General features: G+C 44.7%; 1 protein-coding gene across 2 annotated transcripts in view; it reads left to right on the top strand.

Annotated features, from left to right (window-relative positions):
- Window positions 1-19,033, top strand: part of LOC105476491 (sortilin related receptor 1) — a 179,518-nt gene that overhangs the window by 106,701 nt on the left and 53,784 nt on the right. For both annotated transcript variants that reach the window (XM_071075729.1, XM_071075730.1), the window contains exons 21-25: window positions 244-382; window positions 7,442-7,615; window positions 9,535-9,648; window positions 13,626-13,748; window positions 16,648-16,767. In XM_071075729.1, the coding sequence (XP_070931830.1) occupies window positions 244-382; window positions 7,442-7,615; window positions 9,535-9,648; window positions 13,626-13,748; window positions 16,648-16,767 (670 nt within the window). The remainder of the gene's footprint in view (window positions 1-243; window positions 383-7,441; window positions 7,616-9,534; window positions 9,649-13,625; window positions 13,749-16,647; window positions 16,768-19,033) is intronic.

Here is a 19,033-nt window from a genome sequence, read left to right on the forward strand (position 1 = left end):
GGGTTCATGTGATAAACTTGAATGCTTATCAGATAGTTTCTTTTGGGCAGTTTCTTCTGTGGCGTTATATGGTGAGGTTTGGATAAAATCGCTGTCCTTTGCATTTAAGTAGAAGCTTGATCGGGCCAGTCATTCAGCCAGTAAATGTTGGTTGTGTCCTGCCTCGGGGAGCTCTTACCCTTAGAGAGGGATCGGAATAAAGAACTAAAGAGCTGGGCTAATGGGCGAAGGTTTTCTTTGTAGAATGAAATCTACTGGGATGACTGGTCACAGCTCAGCATATTCCGAGCTTCCAAATACAGTGGGTCTCAGATGGAGATTCTGGCGCACCAGCTCACGGGGCTCATGGACATGAAGATTTTCTACAAGGGGAAGAACACCGGTAAGGCAGAGTCTCTTCTGTTGTCTCTGTAGAGTTGATCTCAGGAAAGGGGCTGCGTGTGGCCAATCTGCTCAGAGCAGGAGCTGGCAGCCTGCGTCTTTGTTGTCACGACAACATGCACATTATTTAATTTCTTCCTAATGACATCTTAATTTCTTTTCTAACGATACACACACAGCTGGAAGACAGCATGTTGTTGCCTGCCTAGAGTGTTGGTGCTTGGTGGGTAATTACACCCTCCTCCTGCCCTTGGCCCCTGACTGATTGGTGGCGTGGCTTCTGTTGCAGCTGGGAGAGTCCCAACATGTGCTTAATCCCTGTTTGGCACACTTGCAGGAAGAGACTCTGGGCTGGGTGCTGAGATCGTTGCTGCTTCCCGCCAGGGCCTCTTGCTTGTTCTCTGGTTGCCCAGATGACCTATTGCTCATTGCCCATACCTACCTCTGCTGGAATGGCGCTGTGTAGTTAGGTGGTGTTTTAATTAATTTTTCCCACCATGAAACTCTAAACCCCATGAAGAAAGAGATTGTCTGTTTTATTCCCCGATAGTTTTACCAGTGTCTAGCACTTTGTAGGTGCTCAATTCATATTTGTTGAAAGAATAAGGGATGAAAAGGGAGGGGAAGAATTGCAGTGAGTGCAGACAGTAGCCGTTTTAGAGATCTATCGGGTGAGGCTTCAAGAACTGCTATGAGGCTTTGACCTGCTAGTCCTGGAGTCTGAGACTATTCAATGGAAAGCCTTTATCATTTCATGACTGCTCTTTAATTTTGCTTATCTCCCAGCCTTACTATTGATTCTAGAGGAGAAAGATCAGAGGATTACCAAGAAGAATAGTCCCTTTAAGAATTTCCCTCTTTATCTCAGCAGGATTGAATGGCATCCTGGGTTTGCTGATTCTCCTTTATTGACAAACTGCTAAGTTTTCTGTTCTTAGCTGGAATGTTGATATTGTTTTATGGTTCTTGGCTGACCCTATACGAAGAGAAAATTGACAGGGGAAATAATACAGTTATAGATACCATTGTTATCCTCTTGGGATTGTGAAGATAGCATGAGAACACCCTGAGAAAACTATAAAGTGTCTTACAAATGTAAGACAATATTATTTGTTATGTCTTCACCACTGACCTGTGAGGTAGGGAAGGCTGGTGTTATGATCCATGGTTTATAGATTAGGGAATTAAATCTCAGATATCAATTAGCTTTCCCAAAGTATCCTCACTAGTTTAGGAGCTGGCCTTTTGTTGCAATTCTGCCACTACATGGAGAAGTCACATTCTTTCTTAGAGGAGGCACCTATTTTGAAATAAGGAGAGTTGAAGGAATCTTGCTTCTCAGCTCCAGTGACTGAAATCTTCAGGCCTTTGTTTGATGGAGGACATCCACCCCTACTGATCTGACTTGCTAGCTAGCAGAGTGGGTTTCTAGCATTTCTCCAAGTGGATTTTTAGCATTTCTCCACGTTACCCCTTAGTCCAGTGGGTCTTCATTTTCACAAGTGCTTGTAAGCATGTGTTTGATGTGCACACAGGAGTTTCTGAAACACTGTGTGCAGATGAAGCCAGTGGTTACCCGGTCACAACTTACTTCCCAGTCTTGACTGTCCACTTCATCCCAATAACTTGAGCACAGCTGACACAGGCAGTCATACCCGTGACTGGGGAGCAGTGGGGGAGGAGGGAGTTTGTGGTCTCAGCACGTGCAAACATGGTATCTTGGTGCCAGACAGACAGGCCTACAATCCTCACCTTAGGTATAATTTCCCTTTCATGCCTCAAAGAGTCATCTTCATTTAAGCTAGCCAGAGTCATTTTGGGGCCCAGAGTGAGGTCTGGATAGATGACAGGCTGGTTTAAAAGGGAGATATGTATTAGCAAGGCATAGTGGCGCGCATCTGTAGTCTCAGCTACTCGGGAGGTGGAGGTGTGAGGGTCACCTGACCTTGGGAGGTTGAGGTTGCAGTTTAGCCGAGATTGTGCTGCTGCACTCCATCCTGGGTGACAGAGTGAGACCCTGTCTCAAAAAAAAAAAAAAAAAAAAGTTTTGGGGGAGATCTGTGTTGGTGAGTAGAACACAGACCTGGACCTTTGCAGAGGTGGCTGTGACCGTCCCTTTGGCCATGGCCAGTTTTCGCCTCTCTGTTCCTTTCTCTGTTTGCCTTTGGGGTTCTCTCTTATTCCCCTGTGGTTGTGAGCAGGATACTTCCAGAAGACCTCCTGGCTCCTAAGGCAGGGCTGGAGAAAGATGTTTTTGTCTTTCTCTGCAGCCCAGTGTGGGTCAAATCAAAACTTCTGCAGTGGTGTCTGGCTGTCAGCACTGTCTATGAGCACTCCACACCTTTTGGCCTTGAACTCTGCTCTAACCTGCTTGCTTTTCTGGAACTGAGAAGATACTTGCTTTTTTGGACACTGTATTACAGATCCATGGTGTGTGTTGGGAACTCCTGTCCATCTTTATTATTTTTGTTGTGTCCTCCTAATATATTCAGGACTTTCTACAGTAGTCTCCTACTTATTTGCCATTTTGCTTTCTGTGATTTCAGCTACCTGCAGTCAACCACTGTCCAAAAATATATATAGAAAATTCCAGAAATAAATAATGTATAAGAGTTAAATTGCTTGCTGTTCTGAATAGTATGATGAAATCTTGCACTGTCCCCTCCCTGTTCCACCTGGGATGTGAATCCTCCCTTTGTCCAGTGTCTCATGCTGTTGATGCTGCCGGCTCATTAGTCCCTTTAGGAGCTGGCTGGGTTATCAGGGTGTCAAAGTATTGCAGTGCTTGTGTGCAAGGAACCCTTATTTTACTTCACGATGACCCTATATCTCAAGAGTAGTGATTCTAGTAATGTGGATATGCCAAAGAGAGGTCGTAAAGTGCTTCCTTTAGGGAAAGGGTGAAAGTTCTAGACTTAATAAGGGAGGAAAAAAATCTTACACTGAGTTTGCTAAGATCTGCTGTAAGAACGAACCTTCTATCTCTTAAATTGTAAAGAAGGAAAAGTAAATTCATGCACAGTATTTATAGGGTTTGGTCCTATCTGCAGTTTCAGGCGTCACCTGGGGGTCCTGGAATTGGGGACTTTGGAATAAGTGGGGACTACTATATTAACCAAGTGTTTAATAATAATAATTGATAGTAACGACATTTATTGAGGGGTTGCTGTGTTGTAAGTACCACAGTAATATGCTTTGTGGGCTTGTATAACCTCACTTCGTCTTTCCAAAGATTTCCATATGTACTATTAATATTTCCACTTTATAGATGACAATATGAAAGTCTGGTTTAGTAACTTGTGTAGGTCACACTCTTAGTAAGTGGTAAGAATTTGCACTGTGGCTCGATTGACGTCAAAGCTTGAACTTGGATAAAAGCACCAGGCTCTGCTCCCTCTGCCATGTGTTGCTGGAATAGCAGTGCCCTGGTAGTGTGACAGCGGTTCAGAAGTACTGTTCTAGATTTTGACTGATGATTGTTCCTGATTAAAATGTTGTTCAATTGCAACATTTATCAATTTGAAATATTTGGTTATAAACGGATAACAAAAGATGCATTTTTCCTTTATAGCTAGCTGGTTTTTATTTTTTATTTTTATGTATTTAGTTTTTTGGAGACAGAGTCTCACTCTGTTGCCCCGACTGGAGTGCAGTGGTGTGATCTCGGCTCACTGCAACCTCTGCCTCCTGGGTTCAAGCAATTCTTGTGCCTCAGCTTCCTAAGTAGCTGGCACTAAAGGCACGTGTCACCATGCCTGGCTAATTTTTTGTATTTTAGGAGAGATTGGGTTTTACCATATTGCCCAGGCTGGTCTCGAACTCCTGAGCTCAGGCAGTCTGCCCACCTTGGCCTCCCAAAGTGCTAGGATTTACAGGTATGAGCCACTGTGCCTGACCACTAGCTGGTTTTTAAATGGTATTACTGGAATCTATTCTTTGTAAAGTGTGTTTTTTCTTTAAAGAGGTTACTTTACAAGATTGTTGATGTATTCAGTTGCTCCTGCAATGGCTCTTGGAGCTTTGGAATTCTTTCGAAGTTTTGGAATTCTCCTTTAGAGCCTGCAGTAAGTATGTGCTTTTAAATATCTGTAATGAGGGTACGTATTTATTATTTGAGGTAGATTTGATTTTGATAATTGCAAAGTGTATAGATACTTGAGATGATGACATTTTTGGCTCCTAAAGTATTCCTGGAGGAATTTTCCAAAGAGGAAATGTGAAAATGTTCTGAACATGGCCAGTGAAGACGTCACGGGACTACGTGTTTGATCTTCTAAGGGAATGTCTTTGAAGATGATTGCTCTCACTTGTCCGCTCTTCACATTGAGATCACGGTTTTCATATTGCTTGGTCTACTCAAGACAGTTGGCATCCTGTATAAAGGGTCTGTGGCTGTGGTGGAATTGCCATCATAGGAGTTCCATCTTCTTCCAGGTTCTCTCTGATGCAGCTCTCCCGTTTTCCATTCTCTGGCTTCCTACCAGCCTAGACATTCCTGCCCTGCCTGCCTCTCATGATCAGTGACCTGGTTGGCTTGGTTTGGAATTTGTCCCTGGTTACTGCCTCAGAGTACAGTTTCATACATCTCTGCCTAGATCAGCCTCCTGAAGTATGATACTCCATTTTGAGTTCTCTGCTCTTAGCTCTTGCTTGTTTGGATAGGAATATTTGCTCTGCATATGAAAATGTTAGTTACGTTATTTTACAGACACGATCCCTGTGGAAAAAATCATCCTGTAGTAGAGTAGATTTTTTATTTGTTTGTTTTGTTTGTTTTTGAGACAGGCTGTGGCTCCGTTGCCCAGGCTGGAGTGCAGTGGTGCTATCTCAGCTAACTGCAGCCTCTGCCTCCTGGGCTTAAACGATCCTCCCACTTCAGCCTCTGGAGTGGCTGGGATCACAGATGTGTACCCAGCTAATTGTGTTTACTTTTTTTGTAGAGACGGTCTTCACTATGTTGCTCAGCGTGGTCTCGAACTCCTGGGCTCCAGTGATCCTCCCACCTCGGCCTCCCAAAGGACTGGGATTACAGGTGTGAGCCACTGCACCCAGCCAGTAATAGAGTATTTTAAAATAACATCATATTCTGTTATTGTTCAGGATCTTGGAACATTGAGTGATATATTGTCCTTTGAATACAAAACACATGTTCCCACATCCTTGTTTGAGTTGTTTCTCATGAGTGGTGGCTCTGTGTCAATTCTGCATTCCCTCTTGTAGCCAGTGGCCTGTACCTTTGAACTAGAGGAGCGGTCTGTGCCCACTAATAGATCAGAGTGAAGGGATGTCGGGGGCTTCTGCTGTAGTCACCTGGTTAGTCTGCTATGCTGCTATGGTAATTAAGCTGTTATGATTGATTATTTACTGAACCTTTTGGAATGTTTCATCATATGGACTTCCCTTCCTCTGGATGTGTATGTTTTCTCTCTTTGGTAATACCTCTTACTCTTTTCCTTGGCATCATAATAACATTGTTGCCATAGCGTTGTGATTTTTATTTTTATTCATAATGTAAACTAACCAATGAGGTGCCCACACACCCAAAGCTACTGAGTATATTATCCATATTGACACTGATTGCCATTAATGAACTACATCTAACCTGTAGGCCAGGATACGTATGACTTAGATGAACGCTTGGCTGGATGGCAACAGATGATTTGGATATGGTGCTGATGCATGGGAGGGTGTCTCTGTCCATGACGTAGCACAAATGAAGAATTAGCAGTTGAGTTTTATCTAAGTTTTTGTATTCATTTTCCCCATTTTCATGATTAATAATTGCAGTCAAAAGAAAAAACATGATTTCACAGTTTCTGTGACCCCATAGTTGTATCATGTTTCAGATTGTTATAAAATGGTTTATATATCCTCTTTCCCGCCATCCCCGGAATGACGTAGGGGATGGGATGGCACTTTTGCCACCTTTGTTCATCCACAAAGGCTCCTTCTCAAGAGTGCAGTGATGGATTTTACCAACTCTCTCTGGTGCTACCTTTGGTAAGCTGAACCAGAGAAAAGATTGGCAGGAGTGGGCTCGATCATCATGCACTAGTCCTTATATGAACTCATTGCACAGCAGTGACTGGTGAGTACTGTGGTTGGCTCCTCATTTAGCTTTTGAGCTGCACTGTGGCACAAAGGAACTGAGAAGGGGAGGCCTGGATTTTTGTCCTGGGCTCACCATTAACCAGGTATATGTTTTAATTATGGCCTTTGGGGACCTAAGGAGCAGAAACCCACCCAAGCTAGCTCAAGTGAATGGTTTTATAGAATGACTAAAGGAGCCCAAAGATGGAAGTCTAGGAGAGCCTCATGGGGACTGGAGCTGTTCTTTCTCTTTCCCTCTCGTTTGGCCTCTTCTCTCCATAAGTCTCTTTCTTTTTTAAAAAACAATTTATTCAGAATTTTCAAGGCAGTGTTCAACTATATTATAGCCACCAGTGTTGTGATCGAGAAATCCAAAGACATTCTGATTCTTTTTTCAATTAAAAAAAAAAAAATTAAGGGATAGGATCTTGCTATATTGCCTAGGCTGGGTTCGAGCTCCCAGGCTTGAGCGATTCTCCTGCCTCAGCCTCCTGGGTAGCTGGGGCTACAGGTGCATGCTGCCATGCCTGGCACCTCCGTAAGTCTCTTTTAGTCTCCTGACTGTCTGCAGACTGAGCTTATCTGCATACCCAGAGTTATGACTTCCACACAGTTTTGGCTTGCCATGTGCCACTTCAACACCCACATTCTATGACCCTTTCCCTGGCTCCAGTTCCTTGGTTGCTTTCTTGTCTTTCAGTAACCCAATTCCAAATTCCCAGGAGGAACACTGCTGCCTGGCTTGGCTCTGGGGCAGTCTGATCTGGCTGAAGACAGGATGCAAGTCACTGGTTATACTGAGCAGAAGGTTTCGGCACAGTAGGCCCCCCAAAGCTTGCCCCTTGACCCTTTAGAGCTTCCCACTGTCCTTTCCGTAAGACGAGGAGGTTACAGTGGGTCTCCTTTATGTATTTGGTACCTCCCTCATGGTGTGTATTAACCTGCCTGCTGCTGTTTGTCTGCCCTCCAGGAAGCAATGCCTGTGTGCCCAGGCCGTGCAGCCTGCTGTGCCTGCCCAAGGCCAACAACAGTAGAAGCTGCAGGTGTCCAGAGGGTGTGTCCAGCAGTGTGCTTCCGTCAGGGGACCTGATGTGTGACTGCCCTCAGGGCTATCAGCTCAAGAACAATACCTGTGTCAAAGAAGGTACTTCCCTTTTTCTTTTTTGCCTGTCATCCTCCTTCCTTTGTTTCCTGCTCCCCCGCCAGGGGTGGGAGGGATAGCTCTCTGTTTCCTGACCTTTTCGGGTTATTGGAAAAAGTCCAAGGTAAAAATCAAACCTAGCAGATACTTACAAGAATACTGGTTTGGGTTCTAAGGCCTGGTAAGGGTCAAAGAGGCCCTTCAGGCCTCATTCAGAACAGGCCTACGCTGTGCCTTTCTAAGGAGTAGTTGTGGTTTTTGGTTTCATGTCAGGTGGCACAGGCTTTCTTCAGGGTCTCCCTTTTTATTCTTTTGCTTCTTCCTTTCCTCACCCATCCCTCACATCCAGGTTTCTTACCTTTTCCTGTTTTGCATAAGCTGGACCAGCCTGACTAGGAAAAATAACCAGGGTGACTCCTTCCGTGTTGACTTACTCTCACCTAACGGTTGTCCATCCTCTCACCACAGCCTAGCCCAGCGTGTCCTGAACTTTCAGACCAATGTTTGCAAAGCGCTTTGAGTCTAGACTTTCATGCCGTGACCAAGTGGCGATAGCAGCCTTACGCCCACTCCCCTTCTGAATTTGAATATAGAGATTTAAAATTTCTTTCCTCCGAAATTTAAAAATTTTTCCTTCCTGTATAATTTTTACCCTCACCACTTCCCTACCCTCCAGCTTCATGTTTCTGTGAGTGGGGTGAAGCCCTGCAAGGGCACCTTGCCATGAAGTACATGGATTGATGGCCAGAATTTCTGCTTTTCCTTATCTGTGATTCTATTTGCCTTTTTCTTTTTTTAAAACATTTTAAAGAGACAGGAAAGAGACAGGGTCTTGCTGTATTGCCCAGGCTGGCACATTCACGGCTCACTGCAGCCTCAACTCAAACTCCTTGGCTTAAGGGATCCTCCTGTCTCAGCTTCCCATGAAGCTAGGACTCCCAGCACGAGTCCGGCTAATTTCTTTTATAGCGATGAGGTCTCACTTTGTTGTCCAGTCCGGTCTTGAACGTCTAGGCTCAAGGGATCCTCCCTCCTCTGCCTCTCAAGGAGCTGGGATCACAGCCGTGAGCCACCGTGCCTACTCTATTTGCTTTGTAATCCTACCCCTGCTTCTCATAGCAGCCCAAGTCCAAGGCAGTGAAACACACAATACAAGCCTTTTAGTCAGTCTTCCTTAAGAAATATAAACAGAAAAACGATGAGCCTTTCTTTCTTAGAAACAAGAAACTTTCTTTCAGGCTGTGGATACAATCTTAAAACTGTTTGGAAAGAAATAAAATCAACACTAAATTCCAAGAGAAGGGGAAGAAAGCTACTCCATATTTCCCATTAGAATGCCTTTGATTATCCAAATAAGAGACCAGTCATCACATGTCGTCGATGCAGTTTGCCAAACAATACATTTTTTTTCTGTAAGGAATTTTAATTGCTTGCTTTAAAGTAGTCATGGGACAGAAAAAAGTCTCCGAGTATTGAGAAAATCTTTGTAACTCATTTGCTTGATAGATAGAATATATATGGATATATATAACCATATATATATAAACATACCTATAGATATATTGAATCTGTCTGTTTTAATACTGTGTAGACACAGTCCATTAAGGAGTTCTGTGTGTAATTAGTATTTTGTAATGTTGATGTACTCTATTCACTACCCAATAGACTCAATTGGTGTCGTGGTTATCCTTCCTAAGCATTTCTTCCAGCAAGCCTTCTCTCCTTTGATTTTAACTAAAAGAGGAAAGCAAGAGGCTAGTATGGGACATTTCCTTCCCTGTATACATGTGTGCTTGGCGTTCCTCCTCCCCCTTTACCACCATGTTACTAAAGGAAGGGAAACGCCAAAGAGAAAGTCCTGTGGTCCAGCAGTGAGAATAATATTGGTTTCATTTCCTCCCCTGCCGCACTCTGATGGGTAGAGAACACCTGTCTCCGCAACCAGTATCGCTGCAGCAATGGGAACTGTATCAACAGCATCTGGTGGTGTGACTTCGACAACGACTGTGGAGACATGAGCGATGAGAGAAACTGCCGTGAGTCTTCTGGGTTGGACATTAAGCATTTGCCATTACTCAGAAGCCTGGTTGGCTCTTCCCAGGCTGAGGGCCTAAGGTCTAGGGTGAGGGCCACCCATGATTGATGATGCCCGTCTAAGTGGATGGGGCTTGGATGACGGAGAAAACATATTTCCACATACAGGTAGATATTAGATATATAGGATTAATATTATATACATAATATGTTTTTAACCACCCCAGAAGTACCACTCATTACAAGAGATTTATAAATAAACATCACATGGCTGAAACGGAACTGATTTGGCAGTCTTGGCTCTGGTCTTGGCTGTGGCTCTGTAATAAAACTGGTGACTTGGGTGAGTAAACACATGATATTCTTTGATTTGGAAATTCAATATTCAGCCTTTTTAGGGATGGGAAATGAGTATTTACTCCAGTTAGTCGATGCTGGCTACCTACCAGGCTCAAGAGAGATTGTTTTCATTGGTTAGTAATGCATAGCTTGGCCTACAGTGTGGGGCCATTGGTGTACCTGCCATGTAAATGTCATCTTTGAGCTGTATAATTTTTAAGGTCTGACTTCTAAAGTATAAGACTGTGGTTAGCAGAAGTTAAAGAAAACCAAACAACCACAAATAGCAGATAATTTATGAACCACAAATTTTCACTATCTTTTCTTCACTTAATTTCTAATAGCTTCGACATCATCTTATAAGGAGATGATTTGCCCTTTTGTTAGTCATGCATTCACTCAATGAGCAGTTGCTATACACCCTGTGTTCCAGGCTGTGTACTGGGCCTGCATGTATATTGCCGATCAAGGTGGAAACGGAGTTCACAGTCTGAAGTAGGAGTCAGAAAAATAGGCAGTTGTAGTAGAGCGATGGGCACTGCGATGGGGAAGTGTCATGTTCATGAGGGATGGGCACCCAAAGCAAACTTGGGTAGGCCCTAGCAAAGAGCTCTGGAGAGTGTCTGGGGTGAGCCAAGCAGAGGTGGAGGGAATCAATTCACAGGCAAGAGAGCAGCATGTGGGGAAGCTGGCATGGCCGGGAAACTGGTTTGAGTTATGGGGAATGGGCATGGGCACAGGGGCCAAGGTGAAGTTGGATGAATGGGTGGGGCCCAGGGCAGCAAGGGCTTTGAGGACTTTATGGGAGAAGCAGTTGGGAACCACTGATGTGATGTGATAAAAGTTCATCTTTGGAAGGATAAGGAGTGACTCGGTAGAATGCGTTTGATGGAGAGAGACCAGAAGCAGGAACCAAGTCAGAAGCTTCTCTTTTAAATATTTTACCTTTGGCAACCCAGGGGCTCATTTACCCATTTGTACTGTAAGAACAGATTAATGGGCAGCTCTAGATACTCATTTAGCCAGTCATCCATGGGGCCTGTGCCTGGCTCCCCTGCCACTTCACCCAGAAAGCAACTTGAGAAATATCCAGCTCATTAAACACATCTGGGCCCTGCAATCCTACAGACTCCCCCTTTTGACTGATAGAGGGTTATTCACAAAGCCTTTCCTTAATCGTTTTCCCCTGGCTTCAGAGGATGCCTTTCACACCGAGGGAGAAGAGCTTATTTGCGGAATGGCAGATTTGGGAAAGCACTAGCCTCTCTGTGTCTTTTCTGCAAAAAATAAGGCCTATAAAGCCTCCTCTATCTACCAGAGTTGCGGGAAGGTGTGATATTTGTGGGGGAATAGCCAAAGCTCTTTAAAAACATTAATGCTTATTAACAGCATTGAAGCAGATAACAGAAAGGAGTTTATTACATATCTGGGTGGGATAGAAGATGCTTCTTAGAATTAACAAGTTGCAGGGAAATTGCCCAGACATAATTAGGCACAGTGGAAGCAGTGAGATACAAACCAGATGACCTCATGTCCAAGTGAGGGACGCAGGCGGCCCAGCATTCCTCCTTGTGCCCTTGGGCTTGGTTTCTACTAAATGGACAGGCTGAATCTTGTATTGGCTCCGAGTTTTGCGAGGAATGAAGCCCTGCATCTTTTGAGAGGCACCTGCTGCCCCCAGTGGCTTCCTCCCACCCAGCCCCTGAGCTCTGTTGCAGACTGCACAGTTATGCATGAAGTATGGAGCTGGCCCTGCCCTCCTCCCAGTTTGGTGTGAATGTCAACTGGGATTCACTTTCCGGAGACCCTGAGACCTGCTTTCTGTTCTGTCATCTCCCTAGTTCACCTGGCTCAGATCTACACACGTCAGATGGAGCTGAGGTGTGGAGAGGAGGAACCAGAAGGATTTAAAACTCAGAGCCTGGGAATGGAGAGAGGGGCTTATCTGTGCCTGCACACGTGTCTCCCTCATCAAGGAGGTTGCGTGTGGAGGAGAGAGGTTCCCTGTTTCTAAGCAGGGCTGCAGAAGAGGGACCACCGTGAATGAGTACTGCCATGTGGGGAGTTAAGTGAGGCACCCCGCCAGCCGCCAGGGAGCAGTGGAGGAGGGGGGACACAGGGATGCAGGAGGGTGTTGTCAGTGGGTTTCCCTCCCTCTTACACAGAATCCTCCAGCTGGGTGGCTGTCAGGCACTCAGGGTTTTGACGTGAATCCCTGCAGTCTTGTCATTTTGCATTCATCCCCTGCCTCCCACCACGAGCTCAATTACAGAGAAGAAATGGAGCCTCAAATAAGAGCTGCCAGGATGTCTAACGGCAGCATTGCTATTTGGCATTTTGTGCACGATAACCCCTCCCCCGTGCCAGGATTCTGTTCTGCCACATTTTACCTCCTGGGTCAGCCTTTCACTGCTCCTGAGAGCAGCCTGCCTTCCCCTCGCCTTTCCTGGAGGGTGTTTCACGGGGTGCCAGGGATTGTGCTTAAGCACAGGAAATATCTACTTAGGAGAGGAAGAAAAATCTAACTCTATATCCATTCTAATGCCAGAAGGACATGAGGAATGATGAAGAGAAGTGACATTTGTTTAGAGCCCATTATATTTACATCCTATTTAATAGGCTCTGGTTCCAAACTTGTTCCCTGATTTGTCTTCATAATAATGCTACCAGGTAAAGGTAGATTAAGTTAGTTGTAGGTAGCAGATTCACTGCAAATCTCGTCTTTCTGACTGGGCCCGGTGGCTCATGCCTGTAATCCCAGCACTTTGGGAGGCCGATGCAGGCAGATCACTTGAGGCCAGGAGTTCGAGACCAGCCTGGCCAATGTGACGAAACCCTGTCTGCACTAAAAATACAAAAATTAACTGGGGCTGGTGGTGGGTGCCTGTAATCCCAGCTACTTGGGAGGCTGAGGCAGGAGAAATCACTTGAACCTGGGAGGTGGAGGTTGTAGTGAGCCAAGATTGCACCACTGTACTCCTGCCTGGGCAACAGAGCAAGACTCCATCTCAAAAAACAAAAAAACAAATCTAGTCTCTCTGACTGTGATCTCAAACACTTGGACATGTTATCTTACCCAATGTTACGGTTGCAAAAACTGAGCCATAGGGAGATTAAAATTAATTTCCCCAGGAAGAGGTAGAGCCAGGATTTGATGCCCAGTCTTGACTGACTGTGGACAGAGTCTATGTTCCTGCTGTGGAATTCTACCTCCGTGCTGCCTTCACCAGCTGTCCAGTGAAGTGCTAACTTCTTGGGTGAAATTGAGCTTCTCGAAAGGTAGTTTTGTAGATAAAGGTATTTTTGCCACTTACTTAGGAAGACACTTTTCACGTCTGAAGGGATCTTAGGAGGTCATCTAGCCTGTCACTCTCTCTCCCCAACAGATGACAGCTTCTCACTTTTCCCAGTCCTATTCCAATCTGGAAGCTGTCCACAGAAAGATATACCCTTATCTCTCTTGGTTGTAAATTTCAGGCTCTCATGCAATTTATTTCTTCTGTAAGTCTAGGTTTAATTTCTGTTGCTACAATTAATATCTGCTTTCTTCTATTTTTTAATTGGCTTTCCAGTAGGATATTTACATTTGTGGGAAGTTAATTGTACCTAAGGAGTATATCATCTTTCTCTCCCATTTTAGCTACCACCATCTGTGACCTGGACACCCAGTTTCGTTGCCAGGAGTCTGGGACTTGTATCCCACTCTCCTATAAATGTGACCTGGAGGATGACTGTGGAGACAACAGTGATGAAAGTCATTGTGGTAAGGGGACGCCACATCCTGAAACCCTGTTCCAGAGAGGGGTCATCGTGCTCCCTCACAGGGCCGTACTGGTGTGTACTGGTTTTCTGATCGCCATCTCAGGATTTATGATATTCTAGCTGAATGGCTTTCTCCATCCACATGGTGGGGTTGAGTAATTTCTCTCTTCCATTCTTAAAGAGCTTGTTTTCTGCTTTTCATGGGGATTCAGTTCTGCTGGAGACACTTGATCCAAAGTGAATGGGAATCTAGGGTCTCTGGATCAAGCGTCTCCAGCAGAACCGAACCCTCATGATTCATGGTCAGAAAAGATGGAGCCGAGACTCGGCTCCTGTCACTTACTCTTAGATTAGCCTTTGTTTTCTAATCTGAAAAATGGAGAAATGGACCCTGCTTTGCCTTGGAGAGATGCTACAAGGACAAAAGGTGATGATAAGGAAGTAAATTTCTGAATGAATTCAGGGAGTTATTAACAGCTCTACAGGCTTGGCCCACATGTCTGAGTGTGTGTGAGATTAGCCCGCTGCAGACACAAATCTGCACCTCTGTGAACTGTTCTTTTTTTTTAACCAATTTAATTCATTCAACTCTGTTATTATTAGAAGTCAGCAGATGGTATAGGCATTGAGTGAGCATCTGTTTTCTGAATGGACATTTTTATATTTAGAAAAACAGTGGGTTACAATTCCAAGGAATGATAGAGATTCTCTGGTCCAATCCTTTTAATTTCTACTTTCTAGAGTGACTGAGGTCTGTTGAGGTCAGGGGGCTTATTCAAGGTAACACAATTAGTTGTGTCAGAATGGGGAACTGGAATCCATGTCTCCTGTTTTCTAATCCTGCCCTATTTCTGTTGCACAGTACCTCCGTGTCAGTTTCATGAGACCCATCTTAGTTAACAGTCTTCGGTCCCAGACTCGTAGTTGCTGACCACCAAAGGAGACATTATGCAATCAGCATGGTGTGCCAGATTGAGGCATGAAAGGGAAGTGAGAGCGGAGGCCAGACGCTGACCCAGACGTGGTGATGAGTTGGCCAGGCCCTACTCGGCCCTCTCTCCCTGTCCATGGGGGCAGGTCCAGCCATGCTGTGCTTGTGCACATGAACACAGCCTGCTTGATTATGAGCAGGTGGTTTGACTCACAGCGGCTGAAATAAGGGGAGCTAGGGCAGCTTGTAAATCATCTCAACACAATTTAACCAGTAGAGCACAGCCTAGGCCACTTCCACACAGATAATACCCCTAGTCTGGCTCTTGGAAGGTTTTTTAAAAATTCCCAGTTTTCCTTCTTCAAGTGCCTGAAAACATGTCCTTGGAATGTGCAACTATTTTCCCTTCATCCCTGCCATTCCTTTCCCAGCACTCTTAGAAGGTTGAAACGTGCGGCTAGTTTTGCCCTAGTAAGAAGGAAACTCCACATGGTTCCCTCTTTCTGGTATCATCGAGCTCACGTACGGGGCACATGTTTGACTGTGAAACAGTTTCAGCCCCCCGGATCCTCTGTTCATGTCCCATTCTTACTAGTTTGTCCGGAAGTCATCCCAGCGTCCCAGTTAGCCCCATCCTCTGATGCAGGTCGTCTTCGTAAGTTTCCAAACTCTTCCTCATCAATATCTGATTTACCAGCTTTGCCATCAACAAGCCTTTTGGGGAGAATGACTGAGATGGTTGCCTCGGGCCCCACACTTGGCTGCTCCTGTTTTCTGAGGCTCTGTAAACTCCATGTGAAAGTTCTATGCCATAGTCTGTTTGGGCTGCGATAACAAAATACTTAGTGTAGGTAATTTATAAACAGTAGTATTTTGTTTCTCACAGTCCTGGAGACTGGGAGGTCCAAGATTGAGGTGCCAGCAGACTTTTTGTCTAGTGAGGGCCTGTTCCTCATAGATGGTACCTTTACTGCATCGTCAGACGGCACCTCTGCTTCTGGAAGGACTGCAGGGAAATGCTTCTCTCTGTACACAAGCGTGGCAGAAGGAGTGAACAGCTCCCTCCCCACTCTTTCATAGGGACACTAAACCCTTCATGAGGGCTCACCACCCGCCCCCGTGACTTAATTACCTCACAAAGGCCCCATCTCTTAGTAATATCACATTGGTGATTAAGTTTCAACATAACGAATTTGAAGTTTCAACATATGAAGTGTAAACATTTGAATTTTCCTAGCCTCCAGAACCGAGAGAAATAAATTGCTATTGTTTATAGGCTCAGTCTATAGCATTCTGTCTTCATGATCTCCCCAGGAGCTTTGAAGGCTGTTGCCAGGGCAGCCTCCTTCCCCTTCTTGGTCAAGCTCTACTGGTTGGTTCGTACCAGGCCCCCACCCTTCTAGAGACAGTGCATCCACCCACGTCCCTGGAGCTCTGCCCACAGAAAGTCCCGAGTTACATTTCCCCCGTTTTGGGAGCTCGGCACTGATTTTACTCTCTCTGACAGAGCATCTCACGGTGATCAGCGCATGCGGACCTCTTGGTGCTCCTTTTCTCAAACCACAGGCTGTGTCTGTAGGAGTCCTCTGTTTCTTGAAAGTTCTGCTCCTTGGCCGCCTCTGTCACTGCTTCCTAACCTCTTTCCATCATAGCAAGCATAGACAATAATATATGTGGAGAGCACTGGGATGAATGGACAAGGATGCTGTTGTCAAGAGGCAAGCAGCTCTAAGGGTCTGAGGATCTCAGAATCTCAGCCATTTCTGGCACCCTGTAACCCGTTTGCAGCACACTGACTGAAAGCTGCTAAATGACCTTATGTCCCTGGTAAAAGTCTCTTCGTTCATGGTCTCTATGGATCATTGGTGATCATGGGTCCATCTCCGTCCTTTATGAGAGCTTTCACACCAGTGACAAAATTCTGAACAAGCTTTTGTCCTCACCTCTCTGTTTGTGGTCTCACCTGCAGAAATGCACCAGTGCCGGAGTGACGAGTACAACTGCAGTTCTGGCATGTGCATCCGCTCCTCCTGGGTGTGTGACGGGGACAACGACTGCAGGGACTGGTCTGACGAAGCCAACTGTACCGGTCAGTACTTCTTGGACTCAGTTGACAGCACTGATCTGTTCATGCAGTGGTTAACATTATAGCTTTAAATGATCGGAAGATCTAGGCTCTGAGAATTAGCTTGGACCTTAGAAATCAACGAGTTTCATGCTTCTCAAAGAGCTGGTCTGTGATGAGATAAGGAGCCTGTGCCAGAATGTAAATCAACACCCTGCTTGCAACTGACTAAACAGTGTTCTGAGTGATATCGTTGATTTATGTTCTGGCTCAAGCTTCTTATTTATTCAGGACCAGTGTGAAACAGTTTTCAGACCAGCCCCTCGGCTGGGGTCCATACTTTGAGTAAGCACTGAACTAGTTCATGTTTTTTAAATGGAGCATCAGGGAGTTCCCCAGACAATGAAAATGTAAACTGTGTTTGTACTCATTTTGGCTAAGATTTTATTAAAGGTAAAGATGGAAACAACATGAATACAAGGCAAGTGCTAGGTGCTATAAGGTAGGGGTAATGTTCTAATTCTTTTGTTGCGTTCACTTATGTTCATTACATTATTTTTATGATGAGTGGATGAATGTTGGCCATATACGTTATGACGGGGCAGGACAGACTGGGGGTGATGGGCAGTAGGTAGTGCAAGGAGTTGGGAAGTTTGTGGAGAAATGAAAACAAATTCCATTTTATAATCATCACTTTGTATTGTACCCCATTATAATTTGTCAAATAAAACAAAAATCAAGGAATAAAAAACAGGTTTTATGACTCATTGAGTAAATTTGCTCTACAGCCTCCTCGAGAAGCTGTTATTCAGTTCTGTCTTGAACTCCTCTAGTGATTTTGGACTAGGGAAATAAAGATGTTTCATTTAAACATTTTATGGTAAGGACAGATCTGTTTTTACACTCGGATAATTCAGACTTCATTGTGCAATTCATTGTTGAGTCAGCTTCTCAATTATCTGAAGCCAGTCATTAATCTTGTGAGTTATTGGACTTTTAAATCTCATGCCTTAACCTCCTCTGCCCCCAGAGTATCCCAGCACTTCCTACACTGCCCGGCATCTGGCGGCTCAAAGCACGCCTATTAATTGGTAAAAGCAAATACAAAGAAGGTACATCTGTTATATCTCAAACCTAAGGATAAATAACTGTGCATTATGCCTGGCTTAGACTTGCTTCCCCAAGGAGAGAGGTGACCTCTTCTTTTACTCTTTTGTATTCTCTGCAGTGCCCAGCACATAATAGAGTACGTGCTCAGAGAACCTTTGTGGATTGAGTGATTTTGCGCAACTGCTTCCCTCCATTCATTTTAGTTTAGAGGTGACCTCATAATGGCCTTAAGGAAGTGAATGGATCTCTTCAAATGCCTTATACATCACACGGGATATTCTGTGATATTACCAAATCCTGTTCGCTTGTAAAGTCCACCCATATTCTTTCTGGTGCAGCCTCTGTGGCTTCACCTCTGCTTCTGAAAAGACTGCAGGAAAATGCTTCTCTCTGTATATAAGCCTGCAGAGGGAGGAAGAACCGAGGCCCATAAGGGAGCTGCCATTGGCACAGGAAACGCATGAATGCTGTTTGGAAGCTTCGGGTTTGGATGGATAATTAGTTAATAGATTAGAAGGGTGCACTTGGACATTGCAGTTTGTAAATTGCAGTATGATTGAACATCTTGTTAACACAACTGCCTTACTCAAATTTGTGTTTCAGCAGTGTGTGCCGGTCTTACAGAATGAATTGATAACTTCATTTCTGTAGGCAAGCTTGTATAAACTCCTGTTTTTTTTCTCTGATTTTCTTCCGGCAAGGCAAACTGGAGAAAACTTAAGAGTCCTTGCTGCTCAACTGCAGCCTTGTTCCAAGGGCTGTTCTTCCAAACCTTTCAAGGATGATCCACCTTCTCTGTCATCTCAAAATAGCTGGAGGTCAGATGTGAGCTCATGGTGATGTGTGACATGACACCTCATTTTCAGACCTACTAAATTAAGCTGGTACAGTGCCAAAAGAAATAGGTCAGGGTAACTGACCTCCTGTTGGCATCAGCTTGGATGTGTTCTCTGCTGTGTGTCCTCTTTGCTTTGCTTTTCCCCACTTTTAATTTCCATGGGGCTGTTTTCTTTATTCGCCTCAACCCACCGCTATTGTTTTTAAATGTATACATCTGATTTCTGTGTTTTTTTTTTTTAAGAACAATTACCTGTAGTCATTTTATGTATATTCTTAACATCTTTCCTCTCTCCTAGATATATGGGGACTTTAGAATTTGATCCAAATCTCTGCCTACAGT

This window comes from Macaca nemestrina, chromosome 12 (assembly GCF_043159975.1).
Source record: "Macaca nemestrina isolate mMacNem1 chromosome 12, mMacNem.hap1, whole genome shotgun sequence".
Taxonomy (NCBI): Eukaryota; Metazoa; Chordata; class Mammalia; order Primates; family Cercopithecidae; genus Macaca; species Macaca nemestrina.